The sequence below is a fragment of the Plutella xylostella genome, chromosome 22 (assembly GCF_932276165.1).
Source record: "Plutella xylostella chromosome 22, ilPluXylo3.1, whole genome shotgun sequence".
In the NCBI taxonomy this organism is placed as follows: domain Eukaryota; kingdom Metazoa; phylum Arthropoda; class Insecta; order Lepidoptera; family Plutellidae; genus Plutella; species Plutella xylostella.
Genome location: NC_064002.1, coordinates 8,947,477 through 8,968,642, shown reverse-complemented (window position 1 = coordinate 8,968,642; position 21,166 = coordinate 8,947,477). Strand labels below are relative to the sequence as shown.

Genomic DNA, 21,166 nt, shown 5'->3' with positions numbered 1-21,166 from the left:
AGATTCACTGCTTATCAATAAAACATCTAGCTTTGCGTGGCAATTATAAATTGCGGAACGTTCTGTGGTGTTTGTTAGAATTAAGGACATCAGCCACATACCAAATCTACAATGATGATTTGATCCTCGATTATGCTAATCGGTGCTGCAGGCTGTTACGCTTAATGCGTCAGATAGCGGAGCGTCTAATAACGGCTATATCCATAATAAAGGTGGTTGCACACTGCGGGTGTGACGGACGACGGCGGATTGACGCGCGTCCGATGTGACGCTAAAAGGTCTATTGTATACCGCGCTCGTTACCAGCTCTGACCTAACCGGTCCTTAACACGGGACAATGTGATCACTCTATACGTGCCCCTTTATCTCCTCGCCCAGTAACACTGCCCACATTAGAACCATTAGTTTCACCACTATTATATTTCAGATTGCCTGGTTTATGATGTAAAATATTCTCAATATGAAAGTTTTTGTTTCATTTCACCTGTAAGTTTTTGACGGATTAACGTTTAAATATATTGTGTACTTACTTATGGAGCACATATTGGCTGTAATATATAATCTCCCTCATGCTGAGTTTTAAAACACGTTGCTACTTTGGCCGGCAAAATCTGCCAGTAATCTTTCATAAACGCACCTATGACGCTATAGATTGACGGAGCCGTCAAGGTAATAATTGGTATTGTATACCATGTGTACGGGAAGTGTAATCTAAATATTGTTACGGCTGCGTACGGCTATCTCGGCCGGATCGGTGTGATCCTGTATCGGGTATATCGTGTCAATTACCGAGTGATCCGAGGAGATGCGCCGATACATATGCAATAGGCCTTGTGTTTAGGGACGAGCGGCGGAGGGCCTTAGTGTCACTTATAATGGAGCTACTACCCAAAAATATAGAACAAAATTAAGTAGTCAATTTTGTCCATACCTAAAAAGAAAAAAAAAGTGGTTGTTATGTTTTTAATGAAATAAATAATTAAATAAAAAACAGACCAACAATCCATACACATTACACAGTCTATTAAAATGGTTCCACTAAGAATCATCTAATTAAAGCAGTTAATCCAATTTGAATCAAATGTCCAATTGGACGTTCGAATTTGAGTTAAGACCCCGTAGCCCCTACTGCTATAGACTTAGAGGTGATTCTCCTGTGTCGAGCATGATGCGCAGGCGCAGACGCGGAAGCAGCCAGGCCGTGTACTCGAGTAGAGGCGCGTGGGCGGCGACACTACATCGAGTTGACAAAATACTCGCTAAAGGGATTTAGAGCTTCCGATACCGTTGGGCAATGCTGCCTCGGAGATAGATTACCTTTGGCACAGAAGTAGAATATATCTAGTGTGTGATGTGTTTTAGGAGAGGCCTACATCCAGCAGTGGACTGCTATAGGCTGATGATGATGTGATGTATATCAATAGGTAGGTCGCTACGGAAAGTACTTTTAAAGTAGTTTTAAATAACATACTAGTATTTAGGACGAGAGAAGTACCGGAATCTCTTCGCCCTTAAACATGAAATTATGTCCATTGAATTGGTCGTATTGCTGTTTAATTTCTTGTTTCTGAACAGTTAATTTATCGGTAGCCGCGCGCGGACGGAAGATGTCCTCTTTGATTTAAAGCCTCAAATTGCAGTTCAGAAATACGAAGTGTAGCGTTCGTTGCGCGCCGTGTACAATCAACACCAGCGATGCAGTGATTTAGTGGACCCCGGCTCATAAAGTCGACTTCACATTTCTCTTTTTGACTGTATCGAGCACACTTTTTAAATTGATTCATGGTAAGCCTGCAAGTTTGTGCTGTCAACCTTTTGAGACAGATACATAAAGCAGCTCTCTCGAGCCCTGATGTAGGTTCGTTATTTCTTCTCGACTGACCCATCAGAGCAATTAAAGGCATTAAAATTCTAAATGGCATAAGCAGCGAGCAAACTACCGTATTACGTTATAATCTGTGGGCTCGAAGCGGCTGAGTGACAGACGGGTAAGTGGCTCGTGACGTAACTAAAACAGAACCACCAAAAGTCGATCTAATAAATAATGCGGTGCGCCATCGGAGGCACTTCCTCTGCACAATTAACATGCAGGAAGCCGCCGCTGTCATTAGCCCGTCAGCGCCGGGAGCCCCAACACCAACTGTTCCGCAGCCGAAAAGCTCGGCACAAATCACGCTTTACCACAACCAATATAATTAGCGCTCGAATGCTTTATAAATAGAAATAAATAAACGGCGGTGCGAGGTGGCAGGCAGCAATTACTGAGGCGTTCGCGGCTCGCTCAAATTGTTGGCTTACGTGGCCAGTGTCTCTGTAACTAATGACGCTGCCTCTCCTGAACGCATTGCCACTGTTATAAGCATATTTAATAAGCTCGCATTTCAATATTTGATATCGAACATATGCCTCGGGACACGAGAGCCCCTCGGTTGCGTACTTCGCTTTTTATACCCTCAATTCGTCATTGTATCCGAGACATTCATTCGAGATACTACTCTTTATGGTGTTGGCGTGTGTGTATCGAATTATTTAAACATTGCAGGTTGAATTGCAAGTGCAGTTGAGAGCCCTTCCAATTCGAATTCCCGATAAACTTCATCGGCGAGACATGATACTTAACAGCTGCAATCTCATCTGCCGTATTTATAAAGCGGTGAGCTGATCTCACGGCAGAACAACTAAATTAATCAGGTGAGTATAGGAAGTAGGGGCGGCGGCGGCGGCGGCGGCGGCGATGCATCGATTCTCCGCGGATCGCGTGAAATCGGGCGCGCGGCATCGATCGCCGTGTACTCGCCACTCGCCCCGCTTCATTCGATTAGCGCGCCTACTTTTAATGTGTACAAGCTCATTCTATTACAGCTACCGTCTCTAAATTAACAAACTCATCCGGCCGACTATCACACGCTTATTATTCACTAATAAACATTAAATCCGTAATGTATTGCCTTTTGGTTTTTATGTTCACATTTCTTATAAGTCACGTTCTTCAAAATGGTTATGAAGAAAAAAACAAAAGCATGTCAGATTATATTTTGACAAGAGTATAAAACAAGCACAACTGCCACAACGCTAGAATTTATGATCGCCCGTGGGTTTGTTTCCTCGTTATTAATATCGACATTAATGCTGTCCCAATATCCTGGCCATAAATGTCACAGCCACTGGCCATGGCGCCTAGACCAGGTAGAACCCTCAAACTATAAAAATACGTACACAAAAACGTACAATTCCTTACACAATGAACGGTGACTCGGAAGAAAAAAACATTTAAAATTTATAACACCTCCCGTAGCCCGACCACCGGTATAAAAATCCTAAGAATTGTAATTTTTCTTACAGAATTTAGTGATATGTCAAACCTTTTCGACGTGGCAAATAAAAATGTACGAGGGAAGCGTTGGGAGAAAAAAAACGAGGAGTTGGGTTATTGCTAAAACAAGGGAAGGTTACCGAATCAATCAAGGCGTTGACAAAAGTGCTTGTTTTTTTCCCTCGCGCCGAGACTGTGGGAGGAAAAAACGGACCGTGTTTATGAAAATGCAATAAAACTGAGCCTGCGCTGTGGGACGCCATAGTTCTCAGTAGATTTATACTGAATATGCATGGCTTTTGTACACGCTTAGTAGCATTGCGGAAACAGCATCTAAAACCTACTAAACTACTACTAACGGTAAATCTGTACCATAGGTACGAATCATAAAAATAGAATAGCAACGTTTTAAATAAGTTTTTGATAAAAATCAAAACATTTCAAATATGACTTTTTAAATGACTCAGAAGTCCCCCGGGAGTCAAACCTACAACCTGTCTCACGGTCCACCTGTAGCTCGGTGCCACATAAGTCTGCGTCAGGTAGGCAAGCCTCGGGGATAGTAAAAATGTTACGTCGTGGCTCCCCGCGGAGAAGATACAGTTCGTATGTCACTCACGACGACGGTGGGACACTAGTGATGTACTTGTTAGTGTTTTTTTGTGAAAAAAAAAAACTCCTGGAGGTCTCTGGTCAAAATATCCAAAATATTAGTGGGCTTTCGAGAAATTGCTTCATTGCATATTTGGGTTAGGAAAAGCTGGGATATAAATAGCATAAGCTTATCTACGGTACTCAAATAGACGTAGTTAAATATACTCACTCTAAATATTTATGTAAAAGAATCTAAATTAAAATGCTAATCTACAGGTCACGAATTTTGTTACGAGCACACAAAGTAACCTTTCGTATGTCTTAGTTCCCACGTAAATCACTTCCAAATAACCTGTTGTGTGCTTTTATTAAATTATAACGCGATGGGTCAAAATGTGATATTATTTATTCTTTACGATGACCGCAAAACCGCGAACGAAATGTAAACAGCCACAGCAAAAGAATGATTCACATTCGGCTAATAAGACGTGTGTGGTGCGTTTCGGGCCATGACCGCAATTTCATTCGATTTATTCGACGACACCCCGTGATCGATGGCCGGTGCGAGTTGTCGCTCGAACCTCGACAACACTACCGCTGCTGTTCCAAATTCAAAAATAACCCGACCGTCGATATTCTTTTTAAGAAAAAGGTTAGATATAAGGTTAGGTTAGGAGTACTGGCTGGAAAGTCGATTATACTGCGATGTTTAAAACTTTATACCCTGTTAATTAATATACACATACACTCCAATAGAATGACGTAATGGATTACAAATTAATTCCGCCAGACAGTGTGGGACTTTGTTTCTGCAAACATTTTAGGGATACAGAATTCTTATTGTAATAATTTATTTGGTGCTAGGATAGCTGTTGAAAACCAACTAGATAAGTTCCTTGACCCCTATTAGCATCGTGAATCAAACGTGATGATTTGAATATTCAAACAAAATTAAGAAGGCATTTTACATGTAAGAAATTAAAATGTAAATCTGTAGGCATTCGCAGAACTTACTGAACTTGAAACGCGTTGATGTCTTTTGTATGAAACTTCTCAAAATTGGTACCTAAAGAAAATTTTGAGTTTTTTTATTTATTTAAAATTGAATAATAAGGTACTTACTTTAATTTTGGCGTTATTGGTAGGTTATCATATTTTATAATAGATGATTATTTGTTTAATTATTAGTATAAATTCAACATATTTTAATTAACATTTTTTTTCCATATATAATACCTACTTGCTTATTTGTATTTAAAATTAAAATGAAGACGCCAAAAAATATGTTTAGTTTGTTGTAAGGCGAGAAACGAAATTATGATCGAAGCGCAGTCATATCGCATAGCCTGTGTAGCGCGGGCGCAGCCGCCGGTTTACGATCTACAGCCGACCTGCCAGCCTACCCGCTACCAGACTGCTTGTCCGAGCACTTCACGCTTCAATAACTCTTTGTTTTACGGAATCATTTATTTAAACTGTTTATAGAAATGCGTTGTTGAGGCAATCGTCTTTGACTCACCAACTTATGTTGATGGTCTAATGCAGAACTGGATTCAAGAATTTTCGTTCTTCCCATATCTACATCATTATTTTATATCCTGTCATAATTACATAAGAACTACTTCTAGTTGAGTTCTTACTGCTAATAAGCTAAACGTTTTATGTACGATTGTAACAACTGTTTAAAGAAATGCTAAAACTTTTAAGATTACGAGCGCTCACTCGGTCAGTTTTGCGAATATATAAATTTTATGCACGAAAATAAAACTGTTATCGCATAATCGCGCGCCCGACGCTCAGCGCTGCCAGCTATAAACATTTACACTGAAACCATGGAGGTAAGTTTACTGTCGACCAATATGGACTCTACTTCCGTCCTTACTTCAGTCTTATTGCTACTGATTATCACAATTTGAAAATATTTATTAAAGCTTGAATTACCTAGACGAATAAACTCCACAATTTTTGTATTGTCGAGAAAGTTCCCACTTCATATTTATAATTGGTGTCAAGTGCGCTCTGGTAATTGGGCTAGTCTAATTATTATAAATAGAGGTAAACCTTAAATTTCTTTGTTTTAGCTCACTGCAGTAGTCGCCTAATTACTGTCTGTCTTAGACAAGGTCGCCGTTTCTTAACGGACGCTTAATTGCCGAGACAAATTTGAACTTTTAATTAACTTAAACCTTAACGCAACGCGTTTCAGTGACGTCATATTGCAAATGAGATGTTATTTTCTAATGGAAAGAAACAACTATTTTCTACCGCGGTGTACTCCAAAAGAAGTGATCGCAGCGTTTTTCAGTCAGAGAGCGAGCACTTTCTTAAGGATTAAGTATCACGAAGGAGGGATTAGCGGAGAGCGCTCATTGTTCGGCATTTCCCACAGTGAAAATAAAAGTTATAATTCAATCTTCTTCATTCCACTCTAACGGCATTTTTATACCGTGCCGACTTCACCGCCGAGCATCCGGGTACGAGCGCCGCGAAACAGGACTGAAATTATGTCTGTTTGTTCGAAATATTATAGCTACAAATAGCCTTCATTACTATTATGTAAATTTAAGCGGCATATTTGTTATGTGTAGGGTCGCATAATGCAGTTTTAAGAGGCGTGACGATGAACATGGAACAGACGCGGGCATGGGCCGGACTGTGCTGCGGCGAATGAAACCATAACGTGCGCTGTATTACGTAATTTGGCCAACAAAAGGCAAATATTCTGGGCCATTCCGGTGCCATTCCGCTAGTTTATGTCTGTGAGAAGGGCATTAAGGTAAATTGTACAATTGTGCGCACGGGCCACTCGTTAGAGCCGCCGTCACGTGATGGCCGAATGTCACATTGTTTATCTGTGGTCAGATTAAGCGCACTGGTTATTTATGGCGCTCGTGTGACTAGGTACTGGTTTTTCGGCGAAGCGCTCCAGCGCCGTGGCCGGAGCGTCGTGAGCCCCCGCCTCTCACTGCCCGTTTTATTTCAACGACACCTAGAATGGTCCCGGCCACAAATTATGTAACTGCCTCCACTTCTGAGAATCCCCTCGTTTGAGTAAAAGAATTTGAGGTCTCAGAATTTCATAAGGCCTTTTAGGTGCCTTATCTTGAGCATTAACATTAGATTGAATTTAGATTAGCTAATCCAATGCTGGCGTTTTAGTGCAGAGTAATGCAAAGCGACTTACATAGATTAAAAACTTAAGCCTAAGATATAAGTAATTTGTGAATGACTAACCAATAGTGGGGCTTATTTCACAGTGACCGTTTAATTTGACTTTTGCTTTGTCCGATTTAACTGTGAAAGAAACCCCGAGGAAGAGACAAATTGGTCGGATTCTTACACTCACCAATCTTCGTTTAGGCTTGATCAGGGGTCTATTCTGGCCGTTCATCTTGTAGTAGAGTCCGCACGCGTTGCAGAGATAGTGCCCCGTGCCGTCCCGCCGCCAGAGTGGGGTGCTCGTCGCGCCGCAGTTCACGCATTCTCGACCCTCTGCACATCGGATAAAGTCCAAAATTAGTTGAGGAAAAACTCGAGCACTTCGTAAGCTATAAGGGCTAAGATAGTCGTGAAAGGAAAATGCCTGACTCACTAAATTGGATGTTGTTCGAGCGTTTTCGTTTCTCTGTTGGTGTTTTTAAGTAAAGTATAAGGATAGTAGGTAATTTACATAAAGGTTTTGCTTATAAAAAGGATTATGAAAATGAAGCATTACGTATGTATAATTGTATATCTTAATGTGTGTCTTAGGGGAAAGATTGAACTCCAACACCATAAAAAATACAGCAAATAAAACAAAACCAACACCAGTGTGAACCAAAAAATATATCAAAATGGCGGAAATAATAGTAATATTTGTGATGATGGCATTATCAGTGAGTTACCTGTCTCCTGGCAGGCTGCGGAAGATGACAAAACACATTCAGAAACAAGTACCAATCAAAGTTCAACATCTAGACATGCGCATTACAGTCGGAGCAATCAAGCTTAAACACATAATAATATAATAAATACCTTATAAGTTTATTATATGTAATCCTAATGATATAAGTAATCCTAATCTACCAACTGCAATATGCTCTTTTATTGTATAGAAATATTTTTTTCTTGTTAGGGTTACTTAAAATGGGGCATGGTTCCATCTCCACCTACCCATACAACATTGAAAAATATTAATAATATGAATATTTATATTTCAAGCATAAATTTAACTTTAACTTAACTGATTGATTGGCAAAGGAAAATGTAACTTAGGTATTTCATAAAACTGGATTGTGCTTTGTGCAATTTAAGGTGTAGTTAGTTGAAAATACGTAATATGAAACGAACTGAAAAAGACAGAGAGAACATTATAATATTGAAATTACAATATTAGTGAAATGTAGAGAAAGGGCCGTGATTTAATCTTCTGTTTTAATTGCAATAAACTGTACTTTTATAGAACCTTTTTAATAATTATTATTTTAGGTCTATAAAAGTACCTTCCAAACGAAGGTACCTGTATATACGAATGATTTTTTTAATACTTAACACCTTTAAATAATTTACTGGTTACTTAAATTACTGGTTATTCAAAACTTGTGAGTGTCCACATTTTTTTCAATTGCATTTTATAATCAACCTAATGGGTAACTCTAAATAATAGGGAGGCGATAATATTCACTTTCAATAATGCATTAAAAATGAATTCCAAATTCCTAGACTGCACCAACAATAAAGCGAATTACTATAAAAATAAATGGTGATTACAAAAATGTCTGAGATCGTACGCCGGACAACCAGAGCGGAACAGAGTAATAAACTAATGTACGAACATGCTAATCATTTTCGCAACACTATGTTGTTTTAGATAAAGTAAAAAAAACAATATTCAACACAAATCATATCATCCGCAAAGTTACGTTACTCTAATTAAACCCTTGGGCAAGAAGACTGCATTTTTTGATCAAAGATGAGTTTTAAAAATTAGATAAAAACTTAACATGCTTTAACTACCTGTAATATAATGAGAATAATATACTTAAATATGTCTTTATTTATAGGTACGCTACTTTACATTAAAATTATCAAAACTGATTATGGAAAATGTCAATGCGAAACATATTCGACTATAATAGGCACTGTAGATCTACGAATTCGTACAAAGAAAGCGAAATGTAACTAATTCTCATGCGTCACCGACACTCAATGGACATGCTACATTATTATTATTCAATGAACGGAACTCTATTATCATGCAATGATTAAAAACCTGACCGCACGAGACGAGCCTTCCTCCGGGAAAATAAACGCCCTTGAAAATATAAAAATGGAATTTTGACAAATAGATTGTAATTAATCGTGTAATTTCCGATGTTTTTGAGCATCCTCTTGCGCAAGCGCAGGCGATACAGCTGGGAAGCGCGCCGCCCCCGCCCCCGCCCCCGTCTCCGCTACAGCCTCTAAACTCAATTACTGACGGATGATTTACCGAGATCGAATTTAAAATTTAATCTCGTTACGTTTTCGCATCCTCACTTAAGAACTTATTGAATCTCCCTAAACATATTGGCTACTTTGTTAACGACCGTGAGAACTTGAGGCTATTCGATTTGAAATGTAAAAAATATAAATAATTACGTACGAAATTATGTAGGTATTAGGAACATCATCATACATCATAGGTCACATTTAAAATGAACTTTAACGGAACCAATATTCTGATTTTATGTATAATTTAAATACATACATAATACCTACTCTAAATTGGTACCAAAAAATATTGGCATTGACGATTTTATGAAGTAGCTTGATAACATAATATCGGCGTGTGATATCTCAGTGCATACTGATAAGTCATTTCAAGCAGCTCAATCTGTTTCTTTCTGGACTATATTCTTACTCGCTTTCCTCGAATAATGTCATGACATGATTGAATGAATAACGACGTATTTTGTACGACACATGAAGGATCTTATAAATGATGACGTTGCAGGTGAAAGTGTCCAAAATCTACAGAAAAACTAAGTTAAACGACAAAAAATCGTTTTAATCTTTAGACAGACGACCCCATTCATCTTTTTTATGGAAAAACAGATCAGAACCAGCAATTAAATTGGTCGAGCCTTATCGAAAAGTTATTGCGATCGACCCGACGACTCACTTTTTGGGTTAACTCTTTAGTTCTTGTTTTTTAGTCGATAAAGCCTGTAATTTGTTCCGAAGTTAGTAATAAATAAACACCAATAACGATTATTAGGAGGAAATAACAGGAGAAGTGGCGGATGGATGGTTTATGAACGCGTGTCTCTGTGACGACGACTCTATCTAGTGCTGTGAAAGCGCCGCCGCGGGCAGATTTACAGCAGGCCAGCCTCTTACATCGACATTACACGTATTATTAAAGAGAACACTATTTGTGATTAATTACTATGTTGTGTTAATTGTTCAATCCGGTTCAATCGTGCCGATGACTATTTTGTTGAAAGCCGACAGTCGGAGGCCGCTCGTGCGCCTCGAGCCGACGATACACATCAACATGTAACTGAACATTTTAGGAGAAAGGGTAGGATAAGCGAAAAATTCCAGAGCGTTTATTCAAAATTAGAATGGTGTTCGCTCTTTATTGCTTCCAGTGACGTGCGGTCGTGACGGGCGCGACGTGACCGCGATAAAAGATTTTCATCTGCCATATTTACGTTGCCGAGTGGGCGGTTTTTATTTTTCGAGCCACTCTCCAGTGCCCTCTGGGTAGAGTCGAGTGCGCGCAGTTTTCACACGGCTCCCGCGCGGGAAAACAACTCGATGTCGCCCGCGTACCACGCAGCCCTACACATTGTTCCGGATACGCTCTACCCTATAGTCGCTGTAGGTATACAGAGACCTTTACCGGCAAACGGTAGGATACAGAAATAGACTGAAGGTCTCGTGGTGGCGGGTGTGTTCTCGCGACGTTTGCAGTTTGTCATGGGAGCTCGCTCGAGCGCTGTTGACCTCACCCTCGCTGTTCACACTAGCGCTCGATAATTTGCACCTTAATTGAATTAAAACCCGACACGTAGTTCACGTACTGTGGTCATTTAAATGAAGGACTGACCGTGACGGCTCTCACTAAGTGCATCAGCCCATCAACGGCGTAACGGCGAATGGGGCTATTTTGCATACAAACCATTAAATTATTGTTCAAAAGTTATTCTTTGTTGCGCCACAGAAGCGGCCGTTATTACGCCTTAATTACATGCCTGTATGCAAATAGAAATCACTTTAATGGACGCTGCGGCGTGCTTGCTCTTCTTCAATGTTATTCAGATATTAACTTTAAAATTACACATGTGCAAACAGTCCTTGGCTGAAGTTGGAACAGTACCATTTGAGCACATTTTTATTAGCACTAAACATTTTTGACAGCCGCATATATTAGTCGGTAGCATAGCTATTACGATGTTGCTATTAGAGTGTACAAATTATGCACAGCGTATACTCTAATAGCGTTAAATAGGACAGATGATAAGAAGAGATAGTGTCCGGTAGAAATGAAGTCATTTTCCACGGTGGCCGGCCATCGGCGTGGCTCATATTTGTGGATATTTGCATTCGCCATTAGCATATGACTCGCGGTAATTACCACGCGTTGAAACGACTCACAGAATTGCATGGCCGCCGTGCAATTAGTGCCCCGGTTTAAAAGCAAAACTCCCGTTTTTTGTTGCACATTTCAGAATTTCAGAAACAAAATCGGTTGAAGTGCAACAAGGTCCAACGTCCCCTAATAAATGTCGGTATAATTTTAATTAAGCACGGAGCAGTGCGACGTAAAATGCAAATTTTAAATGCAATTGTATGTAGTAGGTATCCCACATTGTGGACGCCGCCAGACCGTGACGAGATTCGTATACTAGTCGCCGTACTGTGGACGCCAGACTCAACATCATACTGGCAGAATTTAACTCTTATGACTCACCTAATAAGAACTATATAAATTCTAAGCTTAACGATTACCTAGACCGCCACTATATTTAGTTCCTAAGCTACTTAGATGCATTCACCGCGAACGTATGAAAATTAGAAAAGTAGAGAACTACTCATTAGTCTTTTGCTTCTGAATCTTTGACAGCTCCAACACATTGCGAATTTAAGAGTGGTAAATAATAATGATTTAAAGTTTCATAGATGTAAGTAGGTACCAACTACCTAAGCACTTGCCTGGAATAGTTATGGTTAGTTACGAATTGTTATTTATTGCAATTACGTGCTGTCTAGAATTTTTATAGACATAAAGTAAATTACTTTTATGATTTCCGCTAGATTTCTAGGATACCTGGCACGTCAGTCATATGCACAGTAGTTTACTTACGTAAAGACTTTGTATGATAATAAACGTTTTCTATTCTATTCTATTCTAAAAGAGTTCTTCATACTGAATTACTTATAATAAGTAGATTGAGTTGAAATTTTGTTTTCTTTCATATTTTTTTATTAAATCTAATTATCTACCTAGTTTTTATTACCAAAAAAAACATTATCGTAGGTCTAAAAAAATACTCGAGCATACAAATTATATAAATTGTATTAGGTAGGTTAGGTAGGTATTAGGCAATAATTCATACATACTGGCGTGCCACGTAGCACGTAGGTACAAAGTACCTAGGTACAGGCGAGTGCAACTGCTCACAAGACGCTTCGCAGAAACCCGCCCGCTGATATATGAAAGAGTTTTGCCAAGTTACTTACTTTAAAATATAAAACCAGAAATATGCGTAGTTAGTTTTGAAGTTATATGCATATTTCCAGTGATATGTTATTATTACTGTGCGATTGCATATTTCAGTGAGTTTAAAATTGCATCTTAGATTTTGTACATTACGAATATAATAAACTAGCTGTTCCCGCGCGCTTCGCTTCGCCTTAAAAAGTTTTCCCGTGGGAATTCCGGGATAAAAAGTAGCCTATGCTCTTTCCCAGGGTCTAGACCGTATGTATACCAAATTTCATTCAAATCCGTCCAGTAGTTTTGGCGTGAAAGAGTAACAGACAGACAGACAGATAGACAGACACAGTTACTTTCGCATTTATAATATTAAGTTAGGATTAGAAACTTATTAATTTGCTGTGTTAAAAAACGTGTCAATAAGTTTCAATAAAATTATTAATTTTATTATTGGATCGCTAGGTCTCTCTCCCTTATATAAACATAGCACAGTTGGTAATTGAACACCCTAGCTAGATGGAAAATCCTTTCATATTTCTGTGTAGACATAAGTAAAGTAGTATTTTTTTAGACAACATTGTGTTTTACAATTCATCGATTCTTAATACCAATGTCATAAAAGTTAAATTCTAACCGACTACGTTAAGAGCAGCGTCCACTGTTCGCACTAATTGGCCCAACGCGTAGACGCAGCCGACGTGGCCCGCATGCAGATCGCAACACGAGGGTTACTCTATACTGACGAAAAACTAACGAACGGCACGTTTAATACAACGAGACAGTCGCAGCTCACGCAGCAGCGCTACGAAACTTCGCTTTTCTTCATATAGAGTGACCCCCCAGCCTCGCATCAGGATCGCATCTGAGCCGCCACGGGCACGTGACGCTTGTGCGTAATGCCCTCGACTTCCTGCTCGCTTTGGAACCGAAAACGCCAAAATATTCCGCACGTTTTTGCCAAGACCGTGTGCGGCGCGCACAAATTGCTCTTCAAACGTTATAATTAAACGGACAGTATTGTTTAAAAAAAGTACTGGGTACATGAAATGCAGAGACATCCCACGATTCGTTGTAAAAGCCTAAAATTAAATATGATAAAGCTACTTAAGTATATAAACAGCTGCCTGCAATTATACCCCTTTATTCCATAACGCTAGAACAGCACACCTATTTCAATGCCTAGAGCTACACCGTCGAGCAGGCCGCCATACACTATACAGCCTACTCCATAAAACCTCGCTATAAAGCAGAAATATGTCGGTAGAGCGGCGAGGAGCCCGAGGTCACCCAACAATGGAATGGGCAACATCCGGTAGGCCACATTACCATATTGCTTCCACTGAAGAGGAACTGCCTGCTACTCGCTCTTACACGCTGCTGCCCCATAATTATAAATACACCTTGATTCTACGACCATTTAAAACCTTGCTATTGTTACTGGCTATTACACATTAAACACCTAGATCCCAAAGATAGCTCCGAGAATAAATTTAATCACGCAGTCCGGATTAGAAGACGCTAAGCTATCTTAAATAATTTCACAAGTTTTTTCCACAGATAGCTTTGACCGTTTAGCAGCGGCACACTCCATTAGCGCTGCAACTTGGAACAGATTAAATTGATCAGCTAATAGGCACATATCACATATGCGTATTAAGAACTATTAACGTTTTTACAATAATTATACTTAGAACAAAAAGCGGCTAACGACGCTTAAACGCTGTGTAAATTGGTTCTGTACGTTCGCTTGTAAACACACAATCAATTACTCGCTACATCCTAAAGGTATTCGTTTAATCAGCCCGAGTGTTATTGAGCGAGGAATTGGACGGAGGAGTGAAATTCTTGTCGCGTCTCCTCTCGATGGAGGAAAAACTGGGCCGAGGCTTTACTGACCAATGCTCTTTTATTGTTCGTTGTAGCAGACAGGCAGGGGTTCAAATTAAAGATAGAGCCTATAGCTATGTTCACGGTTTTAGATGTTTTGTTGTAATATGCTTGGAGAATCAGCTAATTGTTTCTTAATCTGAGAAGTGAAATCCAAACGTAAGTATCATTATGATTAGAAAGCAGTTAATCTGGAGAATCTTTGCATAATAATAAGACAAAGATGACGTCGCAACTTTTCGTGAGACGAATGTGAACGCGTTGATTCAGGAAAAAACGTGTCGCGAAATAAATAATGTAATCAATATTAAAAGCCATTCTTTACACTTTAGTCTCATTATATTATACTGAGACACAATGAGTGACGGCTACCGCAGTTCCCTCCCGCCGACATAACTATGAGAGTAGTCATTATATTAAAAATATTAAAACAAAGGCGCTCGCATTACGCTAATGCGATTACGGTTGGCCAACGCTTTGTTGCTCGCTACGCGCTAAAATATCTGGCAACTTTTGATTGCAAAATGTTCATTCAATGCAGGTTTAACAATACTCGAGGTAAACTTCATAAAGGTCGAAACACAATGTTTGCTTGAATCGTAGGCGATGTATTCATAATTTCAAATATCATTTCTGCCTGTGACCGATTGCAACATATTTGATATCCTATTTCAGAATGTATACTATATGCATGCATTTTCATATGTTTAGTAAGTACATTAAATACCAAATTATTATTTTATTTATGAACTATGGCATTGTCTTATCAAAAGCACATCTAAAAGATTTAAGACAACATCTATTTAAACATTTTAAACCTACTCTACAAGTCATTTACTTTTAATGTGCGGATTTATTAGAAATCCACTTAAGACGTTTATTTTGTTATGGTAATAACAATAGAGGTTACAATTAGAGAATGAGAAACGTTCACTAACTTGGTCATCTCTTAAAGCTCGGTTCACAGCCACCGAGCGCCGAACAATGGCCGCGTAATCAACCGGTCTCAAGGAACTTCATATAAAACAACTAAATTGAAACGAAAGTTAATTTGCATTTGACCAACATGTAAACAAGCCGAACCGCCGAATTACCTCCTATTATCTGACACCTTTTAATCTCCCGTACAAGATCACTCGGCTAACTTATTATTTTCCTAAGTATATTCGTTCCGACGTAAATTATGTGAGAAAGCCACCGCTTAGAAAATTATTTACAGACTATAACGGTTAGTAATTTCTTTTTTATATGAGGAAGCACGTTGTTAAAATAGTCATCAGTAACAATCACAGCCTGAGAGAGTTTATATGAGGTATGTTAATCGTGAGTGAAACAGTGCAGTTAGTCCACCTCCACCAGGCAATAAGTCTGCACAAGCGACAACACCGAGTACCCCGTGTTAGTAGTGAGTAGCTGAGTAGTGCCGACACCCAGTGACAACGAACAGCGGACCGGCGCTTATCAGACCACATCTCCTCCTAATTATTACTATTCGACAATGACATTTAAAAATATCAAATTCCAGATTACTATCACTTTATCAAATTAATAAATCGCTATTGTCGCCGGGACAATCCACTGTGAGATTCTAATTATTCGAGTGGCTGCAGCGGCCGTTTTGTAAACTTGTAGATTAACGAGCCTTGAAACGGCGCTCGAGATATTTGATTTTGCCACAGATTGATTCAATTTATCGAGTGAAAGCTGATCTATACGTCCCACAATGACGTATCTTGTCTATGCTAGTATTTCAGTTTTATGGAATACGCATGGTAATGGAGCGGTCAGTGGTCGGGTAAGCGCGGCGAGTGCGGGGGGGGTGGGGGCGCGGACTCACCGGCGCTGGTGCGCGTCTTGTTGGGCCGCGGCTTGCTCTGCTGCTGCGACCCACTAAACCCCTTCCCCTGGTAGCCGTAGTAGTCGCCCCCCGCGTTATACTGCGCGTTGTACTCCCCGGAGGGCTGGCTGGTCTCCTGCGGGCAGCCGTCGCCCGCCGCACCTTCGCGCTGCTTGCTGGGCGGCGCGCCCATCATGGGCTTCACGTCGCCGCACAGGGGCAGGTCCTGCTGCTGCTGCATGAAGGCGACGCTCATGGCGGTGGCGTGCGCGACGGCGGCCTGGTAGTCCTGCTGCCCGAGCGCCGCGGCCGCCACGCTGTCGGGCGTGGAGTCCTTGGGCGGCGTCGGGGGGAAGGAGAAGAGGGGGTGCGGGTGCGGGTGCTGCGCGGGGGAGAGCGGCTTGTCGCCCGCCGCGTCCTGCTGGAAGCCGCCGCCCCACGAGCCGCCCAGCGCCTTGGACTCCAGCCACGGGTGCAGCGGCGTGTGGAAGTGCGGCCGGCACACCTGCCCGCCGCCGCCGCCTAGGCTGCGGCCTGCAACAATACAACACAAATATTTTAGACACAATTTAAAAATAAATTGAACTGGGTCAAAGGTTAAATAAAAACACAAAAGTACAAGCACGGCGAGTCTGAAGTGGTGGGTAGCGGCGAAAAGCCTTCAATGATACCGAATGCTGCAACAGATTTTCAGTCGCTGTTACCTTCCAGTCAACCTTCCATCCTGCAAGATAACACAAAAGATAATCGCAAGTCACTTATCAAAGCAAAGAGCTCTTATTAAGTTTGTGTCATTGCATTGTAACATGACAAGCACTTAATAAGTGACCATCATCTGCGATAAAGATGTAAACGGAAGACTTGATTACAGCAGCGGCCACTAAGTGTTAGCCGCGACCATTAGGCCCCTATTTCGGCTGTTTTTGTCCCGCCCGCTGTTTCATTCAAATTAATATCATGGTTATCTCACTAATCTTTCACACGACATCTTCATCATCTATGAAAATGGGTAATATTCATGAGACTAATGCGTATTTGATAAACAAATAATAGCAGCGTTTGGTTTCGTGCAACGTTGAATGGAAGCGTGGGCCGTGAAACGCTGCTCAGTTTTCCGAAATCGTTTCAAAAGCGCCATGTCATAACATGGAACAATTAAAATTGTAGGCCAGCTGGAAATTTCATTAATTACCAACAATAATGGGGCCAGTTTTGACTACACCGTGATAATTTGTTCATGGACGTGCGTTGTGATATACTTGCTCAACTCACCTAACTGAACATTACCATACATTCGGTAGGAAGTTTAGAAATGTACCTACTTGGGTGGTCTACAGAGTCAATAACCGGCAAAACAATGTTACTAAGGAATATCTGTTTCTAAAAACACGAATACCATAAACCACGCCAAGAAGTACGAACAACCAATAAACTATCACCCCCACCCTTTATAAAATCATTTCGACAATTATTATTTAAAGAGTGAAAGCAAACATATGTGCGTCAGTAGGGTGCCCATGTTAATGATTTCTGTCTGAGCTGCTTCTCTATTGGTCGGTTTAGAAGGGGGCCATCCCTTCGGTTCAATGAGGACAATTGTACGGAACCCTGCGGGTAGTTAATGGTTACTTATTTACAGTCAACCGACTGCGAAAATTACGGGTGTTTCGAATTTACGTTCGTTGATTGGCAAGCGCTGTATAGTAGAGACGGTTAAATTAGTATAATGGGTGAGAGTTTTATACTTTGGTCTTCGTTCATTTGGGCTTAAGCACCTAGGTACCTTTATTTATAAATTAAGTACAAGTTATCAAATCTAAAAAGCACTTGAACCCAAAGTACATCAGTTACGCACAAGTTCGGACTAAACCTCAACCAGCAGGCAACATAAGTCAGTGCCAGTCGTGCTGGGAGCCACTACTACCCGCATCAACATCGATCCAGGTGCCGATCGCACTGCTCGATACTACGCGTATCGCATCGCATCGCCATCCGCGATCCGTATCGCAAGGGCACCCGTACTATACGCGACTAGGGGACTGAACTTAGAGCAAACAATGCGTAGTGTTTGTCAATTAATTGTTTATTGACAGGGTGGATAGTGGTATGTTGTAGGTTCTTGTAAGGAATAGGTTTAGCACTTAGTAAAAGTTAAAAATCGAATAAAATTAGGTAAATTAATCTGGGCACAACTAAGATAACATTGTTAACTTTAGCCTCAGATTAGACGATGTAAAATATTATGAAAACTATAAAACAATAATCGATTCGGCTGCGACATTAGGCTCCGTGCACACGGGGCGCGCTCTACCACCCCTCCGAGGCCCACAATACCCCGGCGATGGCGAGCCGATAACGCGCGTATGAATAATTCCCCTTATCGCGCCATCTCACCACATGGCCTACCTGGCCACCGGCTTTTTATTCATTAGAGGCCGCCTGTTTTGGCCATTGTACTAGATACGCTTGTGTGTCACTAAGCCCTGATTGTTCGGGGATTTCGTGTTTGCCGGCAGGATTAGAAAACAAACACGTAAATGCAGCGGAAATTGAATTATGTACTCTTCGGCCTATCTCTTCATCTACCACTCAGATTGGACTCAAAGGAGCAGATAAGCCAAATGAAGCAGTTTTCCTTGGACGGCAAATGTCAAATCCGAATCTAATTTGCCGGTCGAAATTAAATTACACATGAAATGATGAACCAATCACGGCGGGGACTCATCTGGACGAGTGTTCTCACCGAGACAAAACACCGGAATTGAACCCCTGACCTGCCCCCCCCTCCCCTTCCCTCCCCGCCCCTCCCCTCGGCAGATGCAGCGTCAGATCTTATCAGGTCGCGGCGGGGAGCTGCAAGTGTTGTTCAAATTCACGACGACTCTCCCACCGGGCTTGTTTACTCGCTGTAACGGTTTTTATGCAACCCTTGCTCTTTGTTGCAACTAAAATTTTTCAATTCGCTGACAGCTGCCGCGAGAAAATCTATTTCATCTGCCACTATACTACTACTGTCTGCCTCATTATTCTCCAGGAGAGCAAGTCAACCTTTCTTGCCACAACATGGATGACTAATGTAATTAATGTGTTTATTTTTCCATTACCTTGGTAGACTAAATAGCATTACTTGACAACTTTTTTTAAAATATAAAATTGCCTCCACCGCATTAAAGGGCTTACTTAAGGCATCACAAAAGCATTAAGGCGTGGTCAAATCGAAAGTGAGCACCCTTCTTTATAATATTCAAACGGGCCCGAGGCGAAAATTGCCCCTTTCGATAAACTGCCACGTAACTGGCGCATATGTGCGTAATGTACCCGGTGTACGCCGCAGGACGCCTTCCGGTTACAGCCATGTTAGCATCATTCTTCTGAGTCTATGTATTATTGTGGCGCCCAAATATGGTGCAGCAGTTTTGATCGTTTGATTCGCGGCGCGGCGCGGGCTCGTGAGAACTGCGACTGCCAAGGCCGCGGCCGGCGCGCGTCGTTCCGTCTGCTGGTATATTTGCACTGTGACATCAGCGCATCCTCATGCAAACAGCGTCTCTGCACGTCCTAACGCCTCACTCCAAACACACACCAACTTATCCCTTCTTCGCATTGTCTTTAGACATGTTATTCTCTGTCCATCCACTGGATCATTATGTGCTATACCATCACCTTAAGCGTGACCTCTATCCTCATAACCAGAGGGCCTGTATTTGGCTGGCCAGCGTCCCCTGTGAAATGTCCGACGTGTTAGCGAATGATAAATGTAGGCGTCGGTATCGCGTATCGGATCTTGCCGTTCGCACGCCGAATTAATTTTAATTTATTGATCGCCGTATCGACGCTGAGTATTTTAGGTGCCCAAACGTTTGCATCGCTCGCTTAGCTTAAAATTGTTCTTTGATATCTACGGGTTATCCTTTTTAAAACCTTTAACTTCAGAAGATTACTATACAAATAGTCACGTCACGTGCTTATTGCTGAGAAGTGCGTCATTCATGTAGATGGGTATAATCACAGTGTTTAAAAATGATAAAATTAATAGTTCCAGTTGCATTTTGCATCCGAAGTAAGTGCAGAAGACACTTGGAGAGTTCCTTTATATTTATTCTTCAAATTCCTCGTACAAAACAACCCGCATTTCAATTCCTATTACCAATTCAAGTTTTCTGCTTAATGTATTTAAATTTAATACGTTTATAACGTGGGAATTATGCAAGTCTAAATTCTTACAGCTAGTAGGCTACCTCATAGATGGTGAAATGATATGATCATATTTTTGTTAATTTCTTTAAAACTGTTAATTTATGACCGAATAAAGTTGCCAAAACGTTGCAAATATGTTTTTAACGAACCATGAATGTCTTTTTGTTGTTTGGGAACTAAAAACGTATACATTTGCTATTGTCCCAAGTATATCATATGTAATTTTTTAGCTACTGTTTGCCGCTCTTGCGAAATGTAACAGTTACCGTCGTAAGTAGGTAACAAGGCATTCAAACACAACATGGGTAGGAAAACTTCCAAAGTTATTTCCTTCTTTGCGAGTAAGTAATGAGAAATACTAAGGCTTTGTTTTAACTAGAGCCATTTTTCGCTGAGGCAATTTGCAAGTAGGTTGTGTATCGAACAGCCACGAACGTATGTAAATTAAAACACTATTTACCTACCACCAAGCACAACGTACATTACTCACAAAACAAAGAACCACCTTGAATAGTCAAAATAATTGCTATTTAAACGAGAATTTTGACTGCCCACTTCTAAATAATTCGTTTTGGGTGTCCAAAAATATTTTACGAGTGTCACGTCGGGAATAGTAAATCGATCTCGCAGGCGGGCAGGGCCATGATACGTT

At 40.8% G+C, this 21,166-nt stretch overlaps 1 protein-coding gene across 3 annotated transcripts in view; it reads right to left on the bottom strand.

Moving 5' to 3' along the window:
* The window catches only part of LOC105391196 (GATA-binding factor C), a 70,333-nt gene that overhangs the window by 29,342 nt on the left and 19,825 nt on the right, over nucleotides 1-21,166 (bottom strand). For 2 of the 3 annotated variants that reach the window (XM_011562638.3, XM_011562639.3), the window contains exons 3-4: nucleotides 16,318-16,851; nucleotides 7,248-7,399 (exon numbers count right to left, since the gene is read on the bottom strand). In XM_011562638.3, coding sequence (XP_011560940.2) covers nucleotides 7,248-7,399; nucleotides 16,318-16,851 — 686 coding nt within the window. The remainder of the gene's footprint in view (nucleotides 1-7,247; nucleotides 7,400-16,317; nucleotides 16,852-21,166) is intronic. The other variant, XM_038122414.2, reaches the window with a different exon arrangement.